The sequence below is a fragment of the Delphinapterus leucas genome, chromosome 1, assembly GCF_059928025.1.
Source record: "Delphinapterus leucas isolate spDelLeu-1000000601 "Yukka" chromosome 1, BTC_Dleu_Yukka2, whole genome shotgun sequence".
NCBI lineage: Eukaryota > Metazoa > Chordata > Mammalia > Artiodactyla > Monodontidae > Delphinapterus > Delphinapterus leucas.
In genome coordinates, this window is record NC_143129.1 from 151,807,665 (window position 1) to 151,822,841 (window position 15,177).

General features: G+C 46.1%; 1 protein-coding gene across 1 annotated transcript; it reads right to left on the bottom strand.

Annotated features, from left to right (window-relative positions):
* Nucleotides 1-1,542: 1,542 nt before the first annotated feature.
* Nucleotides 1,543-9,889, bottom strand: LOC149750761 (taurochenodeoxycholic 6 alpha-hydroxylase-like). Its single transcript, XM_089923234.1, has 9 exons — nt 9,695-9,889; nt 6,683-6,824; nt 6,003-6,047; nt 5,400-5,527; nt 4,294-4,418; nt 3,244-3,356; nt 2,747-2,896; nt 1,792-1,856; nt 1,543-1,648 (listed from the first exon to the last, which is right to left on the bottom strand). The coding sequence occupies exons 1-9, from the start codon at nt 9,887-9,889 to the stop codon at nt 1,571-1,573; spliced, it is 1,041 nt and encodes a 346-aa protein (XP_089779360.1). The 3' UTR covers nt 1,543-1,570.
* Between the last annotated feature and the right edge of the window lie 5,288 nt (nt 9,890-15,177).

The window sequence follows — 15,177 nt, forward strand, 5'->3', positions numbered from 1 at the left end:
CTCCCCCCGCCTCTGCCGGCCACACGCTCAAGACTCAGTCTAGTGACCGCCTGGCCTCCCGCCTCTGCCGCCTGCGCCTCTTTCTCCCACATCCCCAAGCAGCTTTAGTGTTCACTCAAGGACACATCACCGTCCCGTGACCAGGACAGTGCCAGAAACATGGAACAGTCCACAATCTGCTCAGTGAATGAATGAATGAGTGAAAGAGTGGATGAGTGCATGATGTCTGTCTTGTAAGGCAAACGTACTGACCACTACACTATGGAAACGTCGCATGTCTGTCTTGAATAGCGGTAGTGGTTTCTTGACTGTGAACTCTTGGAAGCAGGGAAAGTGCCTTACGTTTCTGGGTTCCCATCTCCTAATATATGACTTGGCACACAGAGGTAGGCTTAATAAATAGCTTTCTATTTGAACAAAGTTAATTGTATTGAAAAAAAAATTGGAATAAAATTAAATGTTTATTCTGACCTAGGAATTGAGTTGCCAGGTACCTGCTGTCCTCTAGTGGCAGCGACATGATGTGCAGCCAGTGTCTACAGTGGAGAAGGACCCTGGCAGAAACCAAATCCCAGAGCCAATTCTGGAAGCATGTTTGCTTCAAGCCTGTTCTGTGAAGGTTGATTCACCAACTGAAAATTTCACAGAATTATAGATTCAGAAAAACTTGTTTTACTAAGTCGTTACTAAGTTATGGAAGTTACTATTTCAGCAGGGGAACTATACTGTTGAAGATTTTCACAGGAGTCATTTTGGAGTGAATCATCCAGCTTAACAGCTATTTCAAGTGTCCTTTATATTTTACATGCCACAAACTTCTCAAATGCGTGTGTCAATTACAAAATAGTGAGTTTTCTTTCAAAAGCACTTGATTGCCTTTAATTTTATGCCTTTTTGCCAGTGTTAGACTCTGTAGATTCTGGGACTATGGTATATAATCCCCGCTATATATAAAGAATTACGGCAACTGGAAAAGGTGTCTTGTTTATATTAATAAGCAGTCATGACTTTGTTGGCTGCAACTGCAGAGACAGAGAATACACACTGCTGTGTAACTTTCTTCAAACAACAGAAACTGTAACTGATCACATACATGGCTTGAAACCTCAGGACAAGGAAGGCAGCTGGAAATCCAAACCCATGCAAACACGACTGCTGATACAGTGAGAGGTGGATGGGTGAATTAAGTAAAAAATGCAGTGGACTGGACTAGAAATGTGCCAAGAGAGAAAACCACCTTCTAAGATGACTGATACTTGGGAAAAGCAAAAATCTGAAGTTTACCTTTCATGGAAAATTCTAATGCTGAAAAGTCACACACCTAAAATGAGGAAAACCCTGGAATACTTTGGAGAGGCCACGGCCATGGCAATGTGGCTGGTCGTTGCGGAAGTCAGGAGGTCAAAATCTCCGTGGCCTGTCCTGAAGGCCTTCTTGTACATGGGGACACACGCCTCCTTCTCAACACGCCAACATACAGGGACATAACTGCACACACCACATATGAAGGTAGACAGTCACACACATCAGGTAGCACCAGTGACACCTGGCTGCCCAGGTACAGAAGGCCTCACCTGGATCCTCCTGAGAATGGCAGGAAAGCCCTGTGTCGATCAGAACCCGGTGCAAACCGGGATGGGTCAAACACCTGCAGAGAGAGCACCGGGGCCAGGACAGTTGGGGTCAAGCTCCTTGCACCAATCCACCAGGGGACAAGAATCCCCGAGGGGTAGCAGGGAAGGTGCTGGTCTGGAGGGAGCATCCCATCCCCTCCTCCCATGGCCATCATACCTCTGGTTTCGGCCACACCTTCGGGCTGTGGTGAAGTCCATAAAAGAAGAGGGAGAGCGGGACTCCTGTGGGGCAGGGAGGAGAGAGAGAAGATTGATGGTACCCATGGCAACAGGGGCAATGTGCACAAAAGGCCCAGGAGCCGCCATGAGAGCTACCCTCCATCACTCTGAATGAAATGGTGCTCTTGCAAGACAGGTGGGCTGGAGGTGAGAACGCACATGAGCACAGATTAGGAGCAGGTCACCATGGGCAGGACTGAGAAGGAAAAGAATTGGAGGCTTAGTGTGAGGATCGCCTCACATGAAAGCTCACAGTTGTCAGGTGCCATCATGAGCCCTCGGGGCTGTGCATTAACTCATCTAATCCTCCCAGCAGCCCTCAGGGAAGGCACTCCTATCCCCACGTGCAGATGAGGCACCTGAGCCTCCAAGAGGTTGAGGGATGTGTCTGTGATCCCACAGCTAGGAGGTGGCTGGGTTGGGATTCACACCCACTGGGAGGTGAGCCATTGGGTGGCCTCCAACCATGGCAGGGCTGTCAGACCTGGTCATCAGCGGCTCTCGGCCATCCACCTGAGGGCTCCCCAGAGACTGGACCATCTGACCCATGACAGTGCACTCCCTGAGCTCCCTCGTTTACAAAGGCCCCACTTGGAAAGAACCACATCTCCACCTGCTTCTCTCTTAAGCCTTGATGTCTCAAGGAATTAGAATTTTAGCCCTCCATTATAACCACATTCAGGAACTGACATTTGCTTATTGAGCTTTTGTTGGTTCAATTTCTGTGTCAAGCATCTTTCAAAAGTCGTCCAAACCACAGAGTAAATATTAATTATCTTGAGGCGGAGATAATAGTCATGTCATCCTGGAACTTGGCAAGACCATGTGGATTTCTGATCTTCTGTGTGGTTTTGCGGAGTGTTTAGTTTAGTGGGTGTGGGTGAAGTTCATACTTGCAGGTAAGGAGGGTCCAACAGGGAAGGTGATGGGCTTGCTCAGATCTCTGAAAATGAATGGCACTGGTGGATAGAGTCGCAGTGCCTCCTTGATGCATATGGTGATGTAGGGCATCTGATCCAGGGGGTCCCTGAAAGGAAGCCCATCTAAGGGCAGGTGGGGCCGGACAACCAGGGGTTCTCCACTGGCTGAAGGGGCAAGGTTCTCCCACCTGTTGGGCACTCACCAGGTGATGGAGGCGCCATCCCCCAGGAGGCTCTGGATCTCTTCCCGGCACCTCTGCTGATGCTCAGGGTGGGAGGCCAGAGCATAGAGGGCCCAGGAGATGCCACTGGCTGTGGTGTCATGACCCTCGAACATGAACGTGTCCACTTCGGCACGGAGCTCCCTGTCAGACAAGCTGCTCCCATTCTCCATCTGCGGAGGCAGGGGGAGTGCAGGGTCTGCCCTTCCTCTGTGCTTCTGGGCAAAGCCTCAGGCCTCTCCTGCTCACACTCACTCTGGCGAAGAGGGGGATGTCCAGGAAATCCAGGTGCCTCTTGCTCCTCACCTTCTCCAGCTCTCCCTCCTTCTGCAGGTGAGCCTTCCTCATCTTGATCACTCCATCTGTCCCAGAACAGTGGTTCCCAGGCAGAGCTGAGGGCTCTGGGGAGCCACATGCAGCACCCACCATAGCCCTATCTGCCCCTCAGGCCCAATCTGGGTACCAGGTGGATGAGGACGAGGGTGGGAATGGGCGCACATGTCAGGGCAGAGAGCTCCAGCATCGTCTGATCCAGGTCGGGAATCCCCTCAATAGCACAGCCCACGGAGGCTCTGCCTGAATGATGCTGGGAGGGGGTCTCATTCCACCGTCAGCAACGTGGTGACACATGTATCTCCTTGCACCTCACCTGACACCCTGACGTCTCGGTTCCCAACCCCTGCACCAGGGAAGTACCCAGTGTGGGTGTGTGCCAGCCCCTGAAGAGGAAGCAGGAGTCTGGGCTCTGCCTGAGGGGTCAAGGCCAGGGGAGGAGCTGCCCAGAAGGCGGAGCAGAACCTGTGTGTTGATGGGTGAGCTGGCAGGCCCGGTGGCTCCAGCGGCCTTCAGGAGTCAGCCTGTAGATGATGTCGTTTTGGTGGGAGAGATTCCTCACTTGGGAAAAAATCAGATTGTTGAGATTCCCTGATGGCCTGGATGTAGGACTGGATGTTCCTGAAGGGAGAGGATGCAGAGGAGACTGGAGTGGAGGGAGCCTCTGACCTGGAGATGGAGTGGGGCTCCGGGTGGGGATTCCTCAGTCAGTCGGGACAGGCAGCACTGAGGCTTTGTCATTTCTGCCTCACAGCCCAGGAGACCCTCTGTCCTTTACAAGTGGCCTGAGTGGTCAGGCTTCTCCATTTGCCAGGATCAAGGATTTGACCATGGTCCATGTCTCTCTGCAGAATTTTGCTTTTAGAGCTCATAAGCGTCCACACTGCCCTAACTGCCTCTCAGGTAAGTCCTCCCCAGCTGGTGAGAACAAGGACCCTGCCCTGCCGTTGAAGGGTTGTCACTGACCTGTCTGTCTGGATGCTGCCCTGGTGGCCGAAGGCGCACTTCATGATAGTGTCCAGGGTCATCAAGGAGACGTGTCCAAGGATCTCCAGATGTGAGTCTGGGTTGATGAGCCCCTCCCATTTGTCCTGTAGTGGGAGGGGGACATTGACCCTGCTCTGCTCCCCCAGAAGGCCTGTGCTGACAAGGCCAGGCTCTCTCTCTGTCTCTCTAAATCTTCGGATGAGTTTTCCTCTCTTTCTAAGCAGATGTGTTTTAGCAATTTAAGGCCGTAACACACATGTGTAATGTGATGCCTGTATCTCAGAATCTTTTATTATATAATTAATCATGTTCTCTCATAATATTCTGAATTAGTTTTGAATTTGAAGAATAGAGTATGATGATGACCACCTTGTGGCAGACCAGAAACCATACTTTTTTATGGGACAGAGGGGGAAACTTAGGGGTTCTGAGATCTGAACTGGACAGACCAGGTTCAACACTAGTAAGCAAGTATTTCAAGTAAAGTAAAAGCATAAGGGGCTCTATTGGGGCTCCTAGGAGGGGGCATGATATACTTCAATTCCTTTCATTCATCCAGTGTTAGCTGAGATCAGGTGGTGCCCAGTCTAGATCAGAGGTGTTGCTTGTCAAGACCCAGCTCTGTGCATGTAGACCTGGCCTCATTTCCTCCAGTGAGTGACTCAATTCCATGCAGAAGCCCTGGGCCCCAGGCCAGAGCCTACCTGAGTGACATCCTGGGATGTCCACTCTGCCACTGAAGCTGCCATTGTCCAGGGTATCCGGGGGCAGCTTGCACCGCTGTCCAGGGGAATGACCCTTGCTCTAATCCTCTGTGTTGAAGATGTGGAGATGAGAGGAGAGTGGACCCTGAATACACCATGGCCCTGGTTTCCCTTATCTCAGAGCAAATTGTGGATCCAAGCTGCTGCCAGGGTACCCCTCTGTCCCATCCAGTTGTGGTGAGCTCTGTCTCAGAGTACGTCCTGAATGCATCATTCTGGGGGCTGGGTCTGATGGACGCCTGAGGGACACAAGGATCTGAGAGTGGACTTTGTCAGCAGTGCTGGATGTGAGTGGGTCCAGGTGATGAGGGATAGACTCACCAACATCACTCGGACAGAGTCGGCCATGAGACCCACGTAGGGCTTCAGGAGGTCGTAGTGGAAGGCTGGGGTCAGCATCCACCGGTGCTGGAACCACGTCTGCCTCTCCAACAAAAGCAAACCTTTCCCTGGGCCACAGATGGGTGTGTGTGTGTGTTGGGGAGACTGGACCAGAGGGACGACTGGGCACAACTTGGGAGGAACCAAGGGTGTCAGGAAAAGACACACCATGGGCAAAGGTAGGAAAGGGCAGTATAGTTCAGGAATGTGAATTTCAAAAATGGCTGGTCCATAGGATGGGATTATGACAGCTGTGAGACAGAGGTTGCAAAAGAGTAGGGGTGCAGGTGATAGAAGAATTAATAGTCAGGCTGAGAATATCGCAGAAGACTGAGAAGTGAGGAAGAAGAGGCTGAGCTTCAGGAGGGCTCTCAGCACCATTACAAAGGGTGAGAGTTTCACTGGAAGGAGAGAAATGAGGCTTGACTGAGAGATGAGGTGGTGACAGGGTGCCTGGTACCCATTGTTCTCCATTAACCAAAGAGGTAGCTCTTGGTAAAGCTAACTGGTGGGTGGACTGCAGTTGTATTTAAATGTACTTACCAATCCAGGGAATCAGCATTCTGTAGGAATCGTGAGACTTTGGGTCTGAAAGGGAAGGAAGGGAAGTGGAGGGCACCAAACAAGGCAGGCAGCCCCCAGAGCAGCTGTGGCACCTTCCATTCCTGCTGCTGGTCAGCCGGCAGTCTGTCTCAAGCCACCTCCCTCTTGCCTCCCATCCCTGACTCTCTCTGTCCTGATGGTCACTGTGGGCCCAGGAAGGCAGTCTCAGTGTCCCAGCAGCAGAACACCCACAGGACTAAGACGGTGAATCGGCAAGAAGGATAGGCTCTGCTCAGCGCCACAGAGTAAGAAAGGAGCCTGTGGTTTTCCTACAGCTTGTGGTGGTTTGGCCATTTCATGACCCAGGACAGGCAACAGTGAGAGGTGCCAAACCTACATCAGTGTGGACAGGGAATTGTCTTCCAGACCTGGGATCATCTCAGTTGGGTTAAAACAAGAAAGAAAGTAAGACAGAAAAGAGAAGCCAGCCCCACCCAGGTGTTTAAGCATTCACTGTGAGTAATGTTGGCCTTAGTCTGGCTTGTGGGCTGCAAGGGTGGCTGGTAGGGAGCCAGGTATTGATGGCTGAAGTGCCAATTTCTTCTGGAATTTCACAGATCCAGGGGCATGTGCTCAAGAGGGAAGATTTTCTCCTGCTGGGATGTGGGTTTCCCTCTCACCTGATCTCCCCAGGACCACCTTCATGTAGTCAGGGTCATAGATCAACACCAGGGCTTTCGTCCCCCACAGCCAGCGAGCACAGGCACTTGGGTATTTCTCTACCCACTTCAGTAGGGGTTGCAGCTCAGTCTCCTCTTGGAACTGTCCCCAAGGGAAAGATAAATCAATAAAACCCTTCTCTGAGTTCCAGTGCTGGAGTGGGGGTGAAGGGCAGGATGGGTACAGGGAGATGGTTCTTGATTGATCAGCAGAGGTAGGAGTTTGGAACTATTTCTTCTGACCTGGGCTCTGCCCCAGACCTGCTGGCTGTCCACCTTTGTCCTAAGACCACATTCTGTCCCCTTGTCGGGTAGATTTATGGGCCACCACTACAAACCGCCTACAGAAACTTACATCCGTGGTTTACCCCCAGCCGTAGAAAACTTTGGGAAGTGATTCGTACAACATTTGCATGAGCAATTTATGATAATTCGTGTCACTTGGTAAGTAGTTTTGTTGTATAATTTTGTTTATTTAGAGAATAAGACAGATTATATGTTTAAAATTAAATGCATACATTAATTTCATTTTGTCATACTTATTTTATATTTTCAATAGTATCTCAGCATACATATAAATGTTAATTTGAAAGAGTGTTTGGGATGTATATGGCTAAGTGAAAAAAATTAAATGCTAAAATATGTGTGTATCATATTATTTCACATATTGAGTGTGTACAGAGATTCTGGATGTATACAGGGAAATGGTATTGAACAAAGGTTTTGATATGTGGATTATTTTATCCCATTTTCACTTACCAGTGTCCAGAAACTTGTGTACACTTTCCACCACCTAAAGGAATCTCTTGAAACTCCTCACGCTGGACCACAAAGGCCCTTGCTTTCTGGCTTTACCCTCTCTATTCTTGCCTCCTGCCGGGCTGGTGAGTCCACAGGACCCATTGCTCTGCCCGCAAAGATGCTGCTGCCTGTACGCCTTGCACTGGCCTCACCTGCTCACACTTCTAAGCCTCTGCCCAGGTTCTTTCCTCTACCTGGTGTGCCCCTCCTCTTTGCCACAGAGCAACTGCCTCTCCCTAACCTTAACCTAAGCCTTCAGCTTCGTTTTATCAGCTCTGGATTTCTCATCAACATTTGGTCCTAGGCATGTTCCATGCAGTCACCTCGTCTTTAATTCAATGGCTTCTGTGTAACTCAAAGCATCCCCCTGCCACTTTGGTATCTAATCTCTGCCTGCATCCTTCTACCATCAGGACTCACCAGCTCTGAGGCAACTTGCCTACTGTGGGATGGGTTCCTTCACTGAGCACGTATTTACTGAGCATTTACTATGTGTTAGGCACTGGTTTAAGGCACTGAATTAGGAAGTGGCTGTAGATGCTTGTCAGTTTGGAGCCTCCAGGAGGAGACAGCGAGATTGAGGACATGACAACCATAGGGGCTCATGAATGTGTGATGGAGGGAACACCAAGCCTCTGGGGAAGCTTTTGGGAAGGGACCCTAACTCAGACCCGGACGTTTGAAAGCTCTTTTTCATGCATGTATTCATTCGTTCAGTCATCATTTACCCAGATGTTCTCAGGTTACAAAGATGAACCAGAGGCAGGCTCTCCCAGAAGGAGCTCACAGCTATGACACTGCAGACAAAACTAGCTGAATCCGGTTAGCACTGCCTTATGAGAAGGACAGCCAAGGGAAGAAGCGTTGTCCCCTCCGCTCCTGGAGACCCAGAAAGACATCTTGGAGGAGATGGCTTGGGGTTGGGCCTTTGTAGACAGACATATGAGGGACAAGATCATTCCAGGTAGAGGGCACATGGGAGCAGAGTCCCAGAGGCCAGAATGCCCAGGCAGGCGGGGAGGATGCTGAGTAACCTGGGCTGCAGGAGATTAGGAAGGAGAGGGGAGAGAGGTACTGGGCCAGCCCACGTGGGGCTCGGGCTATTTCCGGTTCCCGTCTTTGGCTCCACTCTACTCTAATCACACTGCAGAGAAAGGGAGGCCTCAGCTCTCTGCAACCCCTGATTTTCTCCCAGCATTTGTTCAGTCCACAAACCCTTGATGAGCCCCTCTCCACGTGGCCCCTGACTTTGCTCTGAGCCCCTCGCCGCCCAGGCTAGTGCTGCCAGTGCTGGGTGGGTAGGCGCTGCCCCTCCCCAGCCTGCAAGCCGCTCCTTCCCTCCTTCCTGTCCCTCCACACACTGGATGGGCAGCCCTCTGCGCAGGCTCTGTGCAGGGTGCTGGGGGTGAGGAGGATTTCACGCTCGGTTCCTCGAGCACATAGTCCAGTGAGGCAGGACCAGGTGGGAGACCTCACCCTGTGGATGGTGCAACTCAAATGTCAGTTCTCCTTACCTGGCACCATCCTGGGAACCTCGCTCATGTGTGCCAGCAACTTGTCAGGATTTAAGCCCTGAAATCAGGAGACTGGAAAATTCCTCAGTCTTAACAAACCGAGCCAGTTTGTCCCTACAGCTGATGTAACCCCCCACCCAGCAGGTGGGTCTCTTTTCCTGTGACCTGACATCTTCCTAGATTCCTGTCTGTCATCTCCACGAACAGTGAGCCTACAGGGCAGCATCCATCAGACTGATGTCTGTGTTCCCAGGCAAGCTCAGGGCCAGGCAGAGAGGATGCGATTGAGGGATGGGGCAGGGAAGCATCTAGAAGCCTGTTCTGTGAGAACAGCTGAAGCTGCTCAGCCTGGAGATGGGAGAGACTCAGGAAGGAAGAGCCACTGTCCTCAAAGTGCAGGGCTGCTAGGACAGCCTGCAGATCTCCCTAAGGAAGGAGGGTCTGACAGACCCGAGGACACCAGCACGGGGTCCTGGGATGGAGGGAGTCCCCAGACTGGGATGAGGAGCCAAGACCTGAGAGGTAATCTGGGTCCTTTTGTGAGGCCACGTGCTCGTCCCACAGCAAGGCTTCATCCCATGGGCGTGCTGACCAGGACCATGGCCTGAGAACCCCGGCCCTCTCTGCCCTCCCACTTCCCCGTCCCACTCCATCCTACCTCCTGCATGTGCCCATAGAGCCAGTGGGAAGGAGGAGACAGGAACTGGTGGAGGGCTTTCAGCAGCCACTGTCTGTGCAGGTAGAGCTGTGCTGCCTTGAGCAGAAGCAGAACCAGGCCGAGCAGGGAGGCCACCTGCAGGAGCCCAGAGACACCGCCCAGGGCTCTGGGGGTGCTCAGCACAGAGACACTCATGGTGCAGCGGCTTCTGGATTGCTGACTGTCCCTGAAAGTGGCTGACCTCCCCTGAGCACCCAGTCTGGTCAGGGAGGATCACCTTGCCCACTTGGGAGAGGGTGGTGGTGAGGGCAGAGCTCAGACCTGGGCCTCCATGGTTGGGTTTTTATGTTTTGTTTTGTTTTGTTTTTAAAATTTAACCCAATCTCTTTTTTGTTACAAAATGTAAGTAATATAAAGAGAAGATAATATTTATAAATAGAAGTGGGAGTTTGTGTTGTACCAGGATCCTGCAAACTATCACATGCTTACATTTTTAAACACTTTAACCAAATTGAAATAAAACAGGAAAGTAAATGTTTTTTCAAACTTCCTTGAATAACGTATCTCTGTGATATCTTGTTTATCACTGTGATATTGTACAGACCAGAATTTAAGTCTGTCATATCATCCAGCCATGGACTACCGTGCATGACCACACGAATCATTTTCATTTGTCCAAAATGCAACTGAAAATTCCATCCCACCCTTTGTTTCAACTAACCAGCAGGTTAATGCACACAGAGTGTATGGATGCTTAAATATTTTCTTAAGTTTGCAGTGATATGTCTGTGTGAATACCCCTGTCTTCCTTGTTAAGAAATGAGAGAATACAAATTTGAAATGTAGTGAAAGATGGCTACTACTGAAATATGATATTTTTAAAAAAAGTTTTGGGATTATGTACTTAATATTTAAAGAAATCTTTATTCAGATGTCTTGCTTTAGTTACCTTTTGAGGCTGATAGACACTTAAAGCAAGATTCCTTTCAGAGTCATTGTTTTCACTCTGTTGTTTATTAGTCATTGAATTAATTTGTATTTTTCTGTTGGATTAGATAAAATAGGTAGCTGAGAATCTTATAATCTTTGTATTGTTAGCTATATTATAGGTGCAGCTTCTTTTGATGTATATAAAGTCTTTCCTGAATACAGTGTTTTTTCAGAAATTAAAAAAATGCTGAAGAAAAGAGGACAAATTAAATTTTCATGAAAGGCAATCTTAATCAGCAGTGACAGTGTAAGAGAAAGATGATTGCCACTTGGTCATCGTGGAGAGGCACTTAGATTTGGTGTCAGTGCTTCTGTTAACAATGACTAAAGTCTTTCTTGGAGCAAGTGCATGCTCCAACATAACTGTACCTGCCTAGAAAGAGAGGGCTCAGCAGTAGATACCACTCAGCAAAAGCAAAAAACAAACCCAAAACAATTAAGAAAATGGTAATAGTAACATACATATCGATAATAACCTTAAATGTGAATGGATTAAATCCTCCAACCAAAAGATATAGGCTCATTGAATGGATACGAAAACAAGACCCACATATATGCTTTCTACTGGAGACCCACTTCAGACATAGGGACACATACAGACTAAAAGTGCAGTTAAGGAAAGAGATATTCCATGAAAATGGAAATCAAAAGAAAGCTGGTGTAGCAATCCTCATATCAGATAAAGTAGATTTTAAAATAAGGAAATAAGTAATGTTACAAAAAACAAGGAAGGACACTACATAATGATCAAGGGATCAATCCAAGGAGAAGATATAACAATTATAAATATATATGCACCCAACATAGGAGCACCTCAATACATAAGGCAACTGCTAACAGCTATAAAAGAGGAAATTGACAGTTACACAATAATAGTGGGGGACTTTAACACCTCACTTACACCAATGGACAGATTACCCAAACAGGAAATTAATAAGGAAACACAAGCTTTAAATAACACAATAGACTAGATAGATTTAATTGATATTTATAGGACATTCCATCCATAAACAGCAGATTACACTTTCTTCTCAAGTGCACACAGAACATTCTCCAGGATACATCACATCTTGGGTCACAAATCAAGCTGCAGTAAATTTAAGAAAAGTGAAATCATATCAAGCATCTTTTCTGACCACAATGCTATGAGACTAGAAATCAATTACAGGGAAAAAAACGTAAAAAATACAAACACATGGAGGCTAAACAATACGTTACTAAATAACCAAGAGATCACTGAAGAAATCAAAGAGGAAATCAAAAAATACCTAGAAACAAACGACAATGAAACCCGACAACCCAAAACCTATGGGATGCAGCAAAAGCAGTTCTAAGAGGGAAGTTTATAGCTATACAAGCTTACCTCAGGAAACAAGAGAAATCTCAAATGAACAATCTAACCTTACACCTAAAGCAACTAGAGAAAGAAGAACAAAAAAGCCCAAAGTTAATAGAAGGAAAGAAATCATAAAGATCAGAGCAGAAATAAATGAAATAGGAATGAAGAAGACAATAGCAAAGATCAATAAAACTAAAATTTGGTTGTTTGAGAAGATAAACAAAATTGATAAACCTTTAGCCAGATTCATCATGAAAAAAGGGAGAGGATTCAAATCAATAAAGTTAGAAATGAAAGAGGAGAAATTACAACTGACGCTGCAGAAACACAAAGAATCATAAGAGACTACTACAAGCAACTATCTGCCAATAAAATGGACAACTTGGAAGAAATGGAAATATTCTTAGAAAGGTACAACCTTCCAAAACTGAACAAGGAAGAAATAGAAAATATAAACAGACCAATCACAAGTAATGAAATTGAAACTATAATTAAAATCTTCCAACAAACAAAAGCCCAGGACCAGATGGCTTCACAGGCCAATTCTGTCAAACAGCTAGAACAGAGCTAACACACCTATCCTTCTCAAACTTTTCCAAGAAATTGCAGAGGGAGGAACACTCTCAAACTCATTCTATGAGGCCACCATTGCCCTGATACCAAAACCAGACAAAGATACTACAAAAAAAGAAAATTACAGACCAATATCACTGATGACTATAGATGCAAAAATCCTCAACAAAATACTAGCAAACAGAATCCAACAACACATTAAAAGGATCACACACCATGATCAAGTGGGATGTATCGCAGGGATGCAAGGATTCTTCAATACACTCAAATCGAGCAATGTGATACACTATATTAACAAATTAAAGAATAAAATACATATGGTCATCTCAATAGATACAGAAAAAGCTTTTGACAAAATTCAACACCCATTTATTGCAAAAACTCTCCAGAAAGTGGACATAGAGGGAAACTACCTCAACATAATAAAGACCATATATGACAAACCCACAGCAAACATCATTCTCAATGGTGAAAAACTGAAAGCATTTCCTTTAAGACCAGGAACAAGACAATGATGTCCACTATTGCCACTATTATTCAACATAGTTTTGGAAGTCCTAGGCACGGCAATCAGAGAAGAAAAAGAAATAAAAGGAATCCAAAGTGGAAAAGAAGTAAAACTGTCTCTGTTTGCAGATGACATGATACTATACAAAGAGAATCCTAAAAATGCCACCAGAAAACTCCTAGAGTTCATCAATGAATTTGGTAAAGTTGCAGGATACAAAAGTAATGCACAGAAGTCTCTTGCATTCCTATACTCTAACAATGAAAGATCAGAAAGAGAAATTAAGGAAACAATCCCATTTACCATTGCAACAAAAAGAATAAAATATCTAGGAATAAACCTACCTAAGGAGGAAAGACCTGTACTCAGAAAACAATAAAACACTGATGAAAGAAATCAAATATGACACAAACAGATGGAGAGATATACCATGTTCTTTGATTGGAAGAATCAACATTGTGAAAATGACTATACTACCCAAAGCAATCTGCAGTTTCAATGCAATCCCTATCAAAGTACCAGTGGCATTTTTCACAGAATTAGAACAAAAAAAATTTACAATTCGTATGGAAACACAAAAGACCCCAAATAGCCAAAGCAATCTTGAGAAAGAAAAATGGAGCTGGAGGAATCAGGCTCCCTGACTTCAGACTATACTACAAAGCTACAGTAATCAACACAGTATGGTACTGGCACAAAAACAGAAATATAGATCAATGGAGCACGATAGAAACCCCAGAGATAAACCCATGCAGGTATGGTCACTTTATCTTTGTTAAAGGAGGCAAGAATACACAGTGGAGAAAAGACAGCCTCTTCAATAAATGGTGCTGGGAAAACTGGACACCTACATGTAAAAGAATGAAATTAGAACACTCCCTAACACCATACACAAAAATAAACTCAAAATGGATTAAAGACCTAAATGTAAGGCCAGACACTATCAAACTCTTAGAGGAAAACAGGTAGAACACTCTATGACATAAATCACAGCAAGATCTTTTTTGACCCACCTCCTAGAGAAATGGAAATAAAAACAAAAATAAACAAATGGCACCTGATGAAACTTACAGGCTTTTGCATAGCAAAGGAAACCATAAACAAGACGAAAAGACAACGCTCAGAATGGGAGAAAATATTTGCAAATGAAGCAACTGACAAAGGATTAATCTCCAAAATACACAAATAACTCATGAAGCTCAATATCATAAAAAAACCAACCTAATCCAAAAATGGGCAGAAGACCTAAATAGACATTTCTCCAAAGAAGGTATACACATGGCCAAGAGGCACATGAAAAGATGCTGAGCATCACTAATTAACAGAGAAATGCAGATCAAATCTTCAATGAGGTATCACCTCACACCGGTCAGAATGGCCGTCATCAAAAAATCTATGAACAACAAATGCTGGAGAGGATGTGGAGAAAAGGGAACCCTCTTGCACTGTTGGTGGGAATGTAAATTGATACAGCCACTATGGAGAACAATATGGAGGTTCCTTAAAAAACTAAAAATAGAACTGCCATATGACCCAGCAATCCCACTACTGGGCATATACCCTGAGAAAACCATAATTCAAAAAGAGACATGTACCCCAATGTTCATTGCAGCACTATTTACAATAGTCAGGACATGGAAGCAACCTAAGTGTCCATAGACAGATGAATGGATAAAGATGTGGCACATATATACAATGGAATATTATTCACCTCTAAAAAGGAATGAAATTGGTTCATTTGTAGAGACGTGGATGGAGTTAGAGTCTGTCATACAGAGTGAAGTAAGTCGGAAAGAAAAAACCAAATATCGTATATTAACGCATATATGTGGAATCTAGAAAAATGGTACAGATGAACCTATTTGCAAGGCAGGAATAGAGACGCAGACATAGAAGACGGACGTGTGGACATGGTAGGGGAAGGGGGGCTGGGATAAATTGGAACATTAAGATTGACATATACACACTACCATGTGTAAAATAGATAGCTAGTGGGAACCTGCTGTATAGCACAGGGAACTCAGCTCAGTGCTCTTTGATGATCTAGATGGATGGGATGCAGGGGGAGTAGGA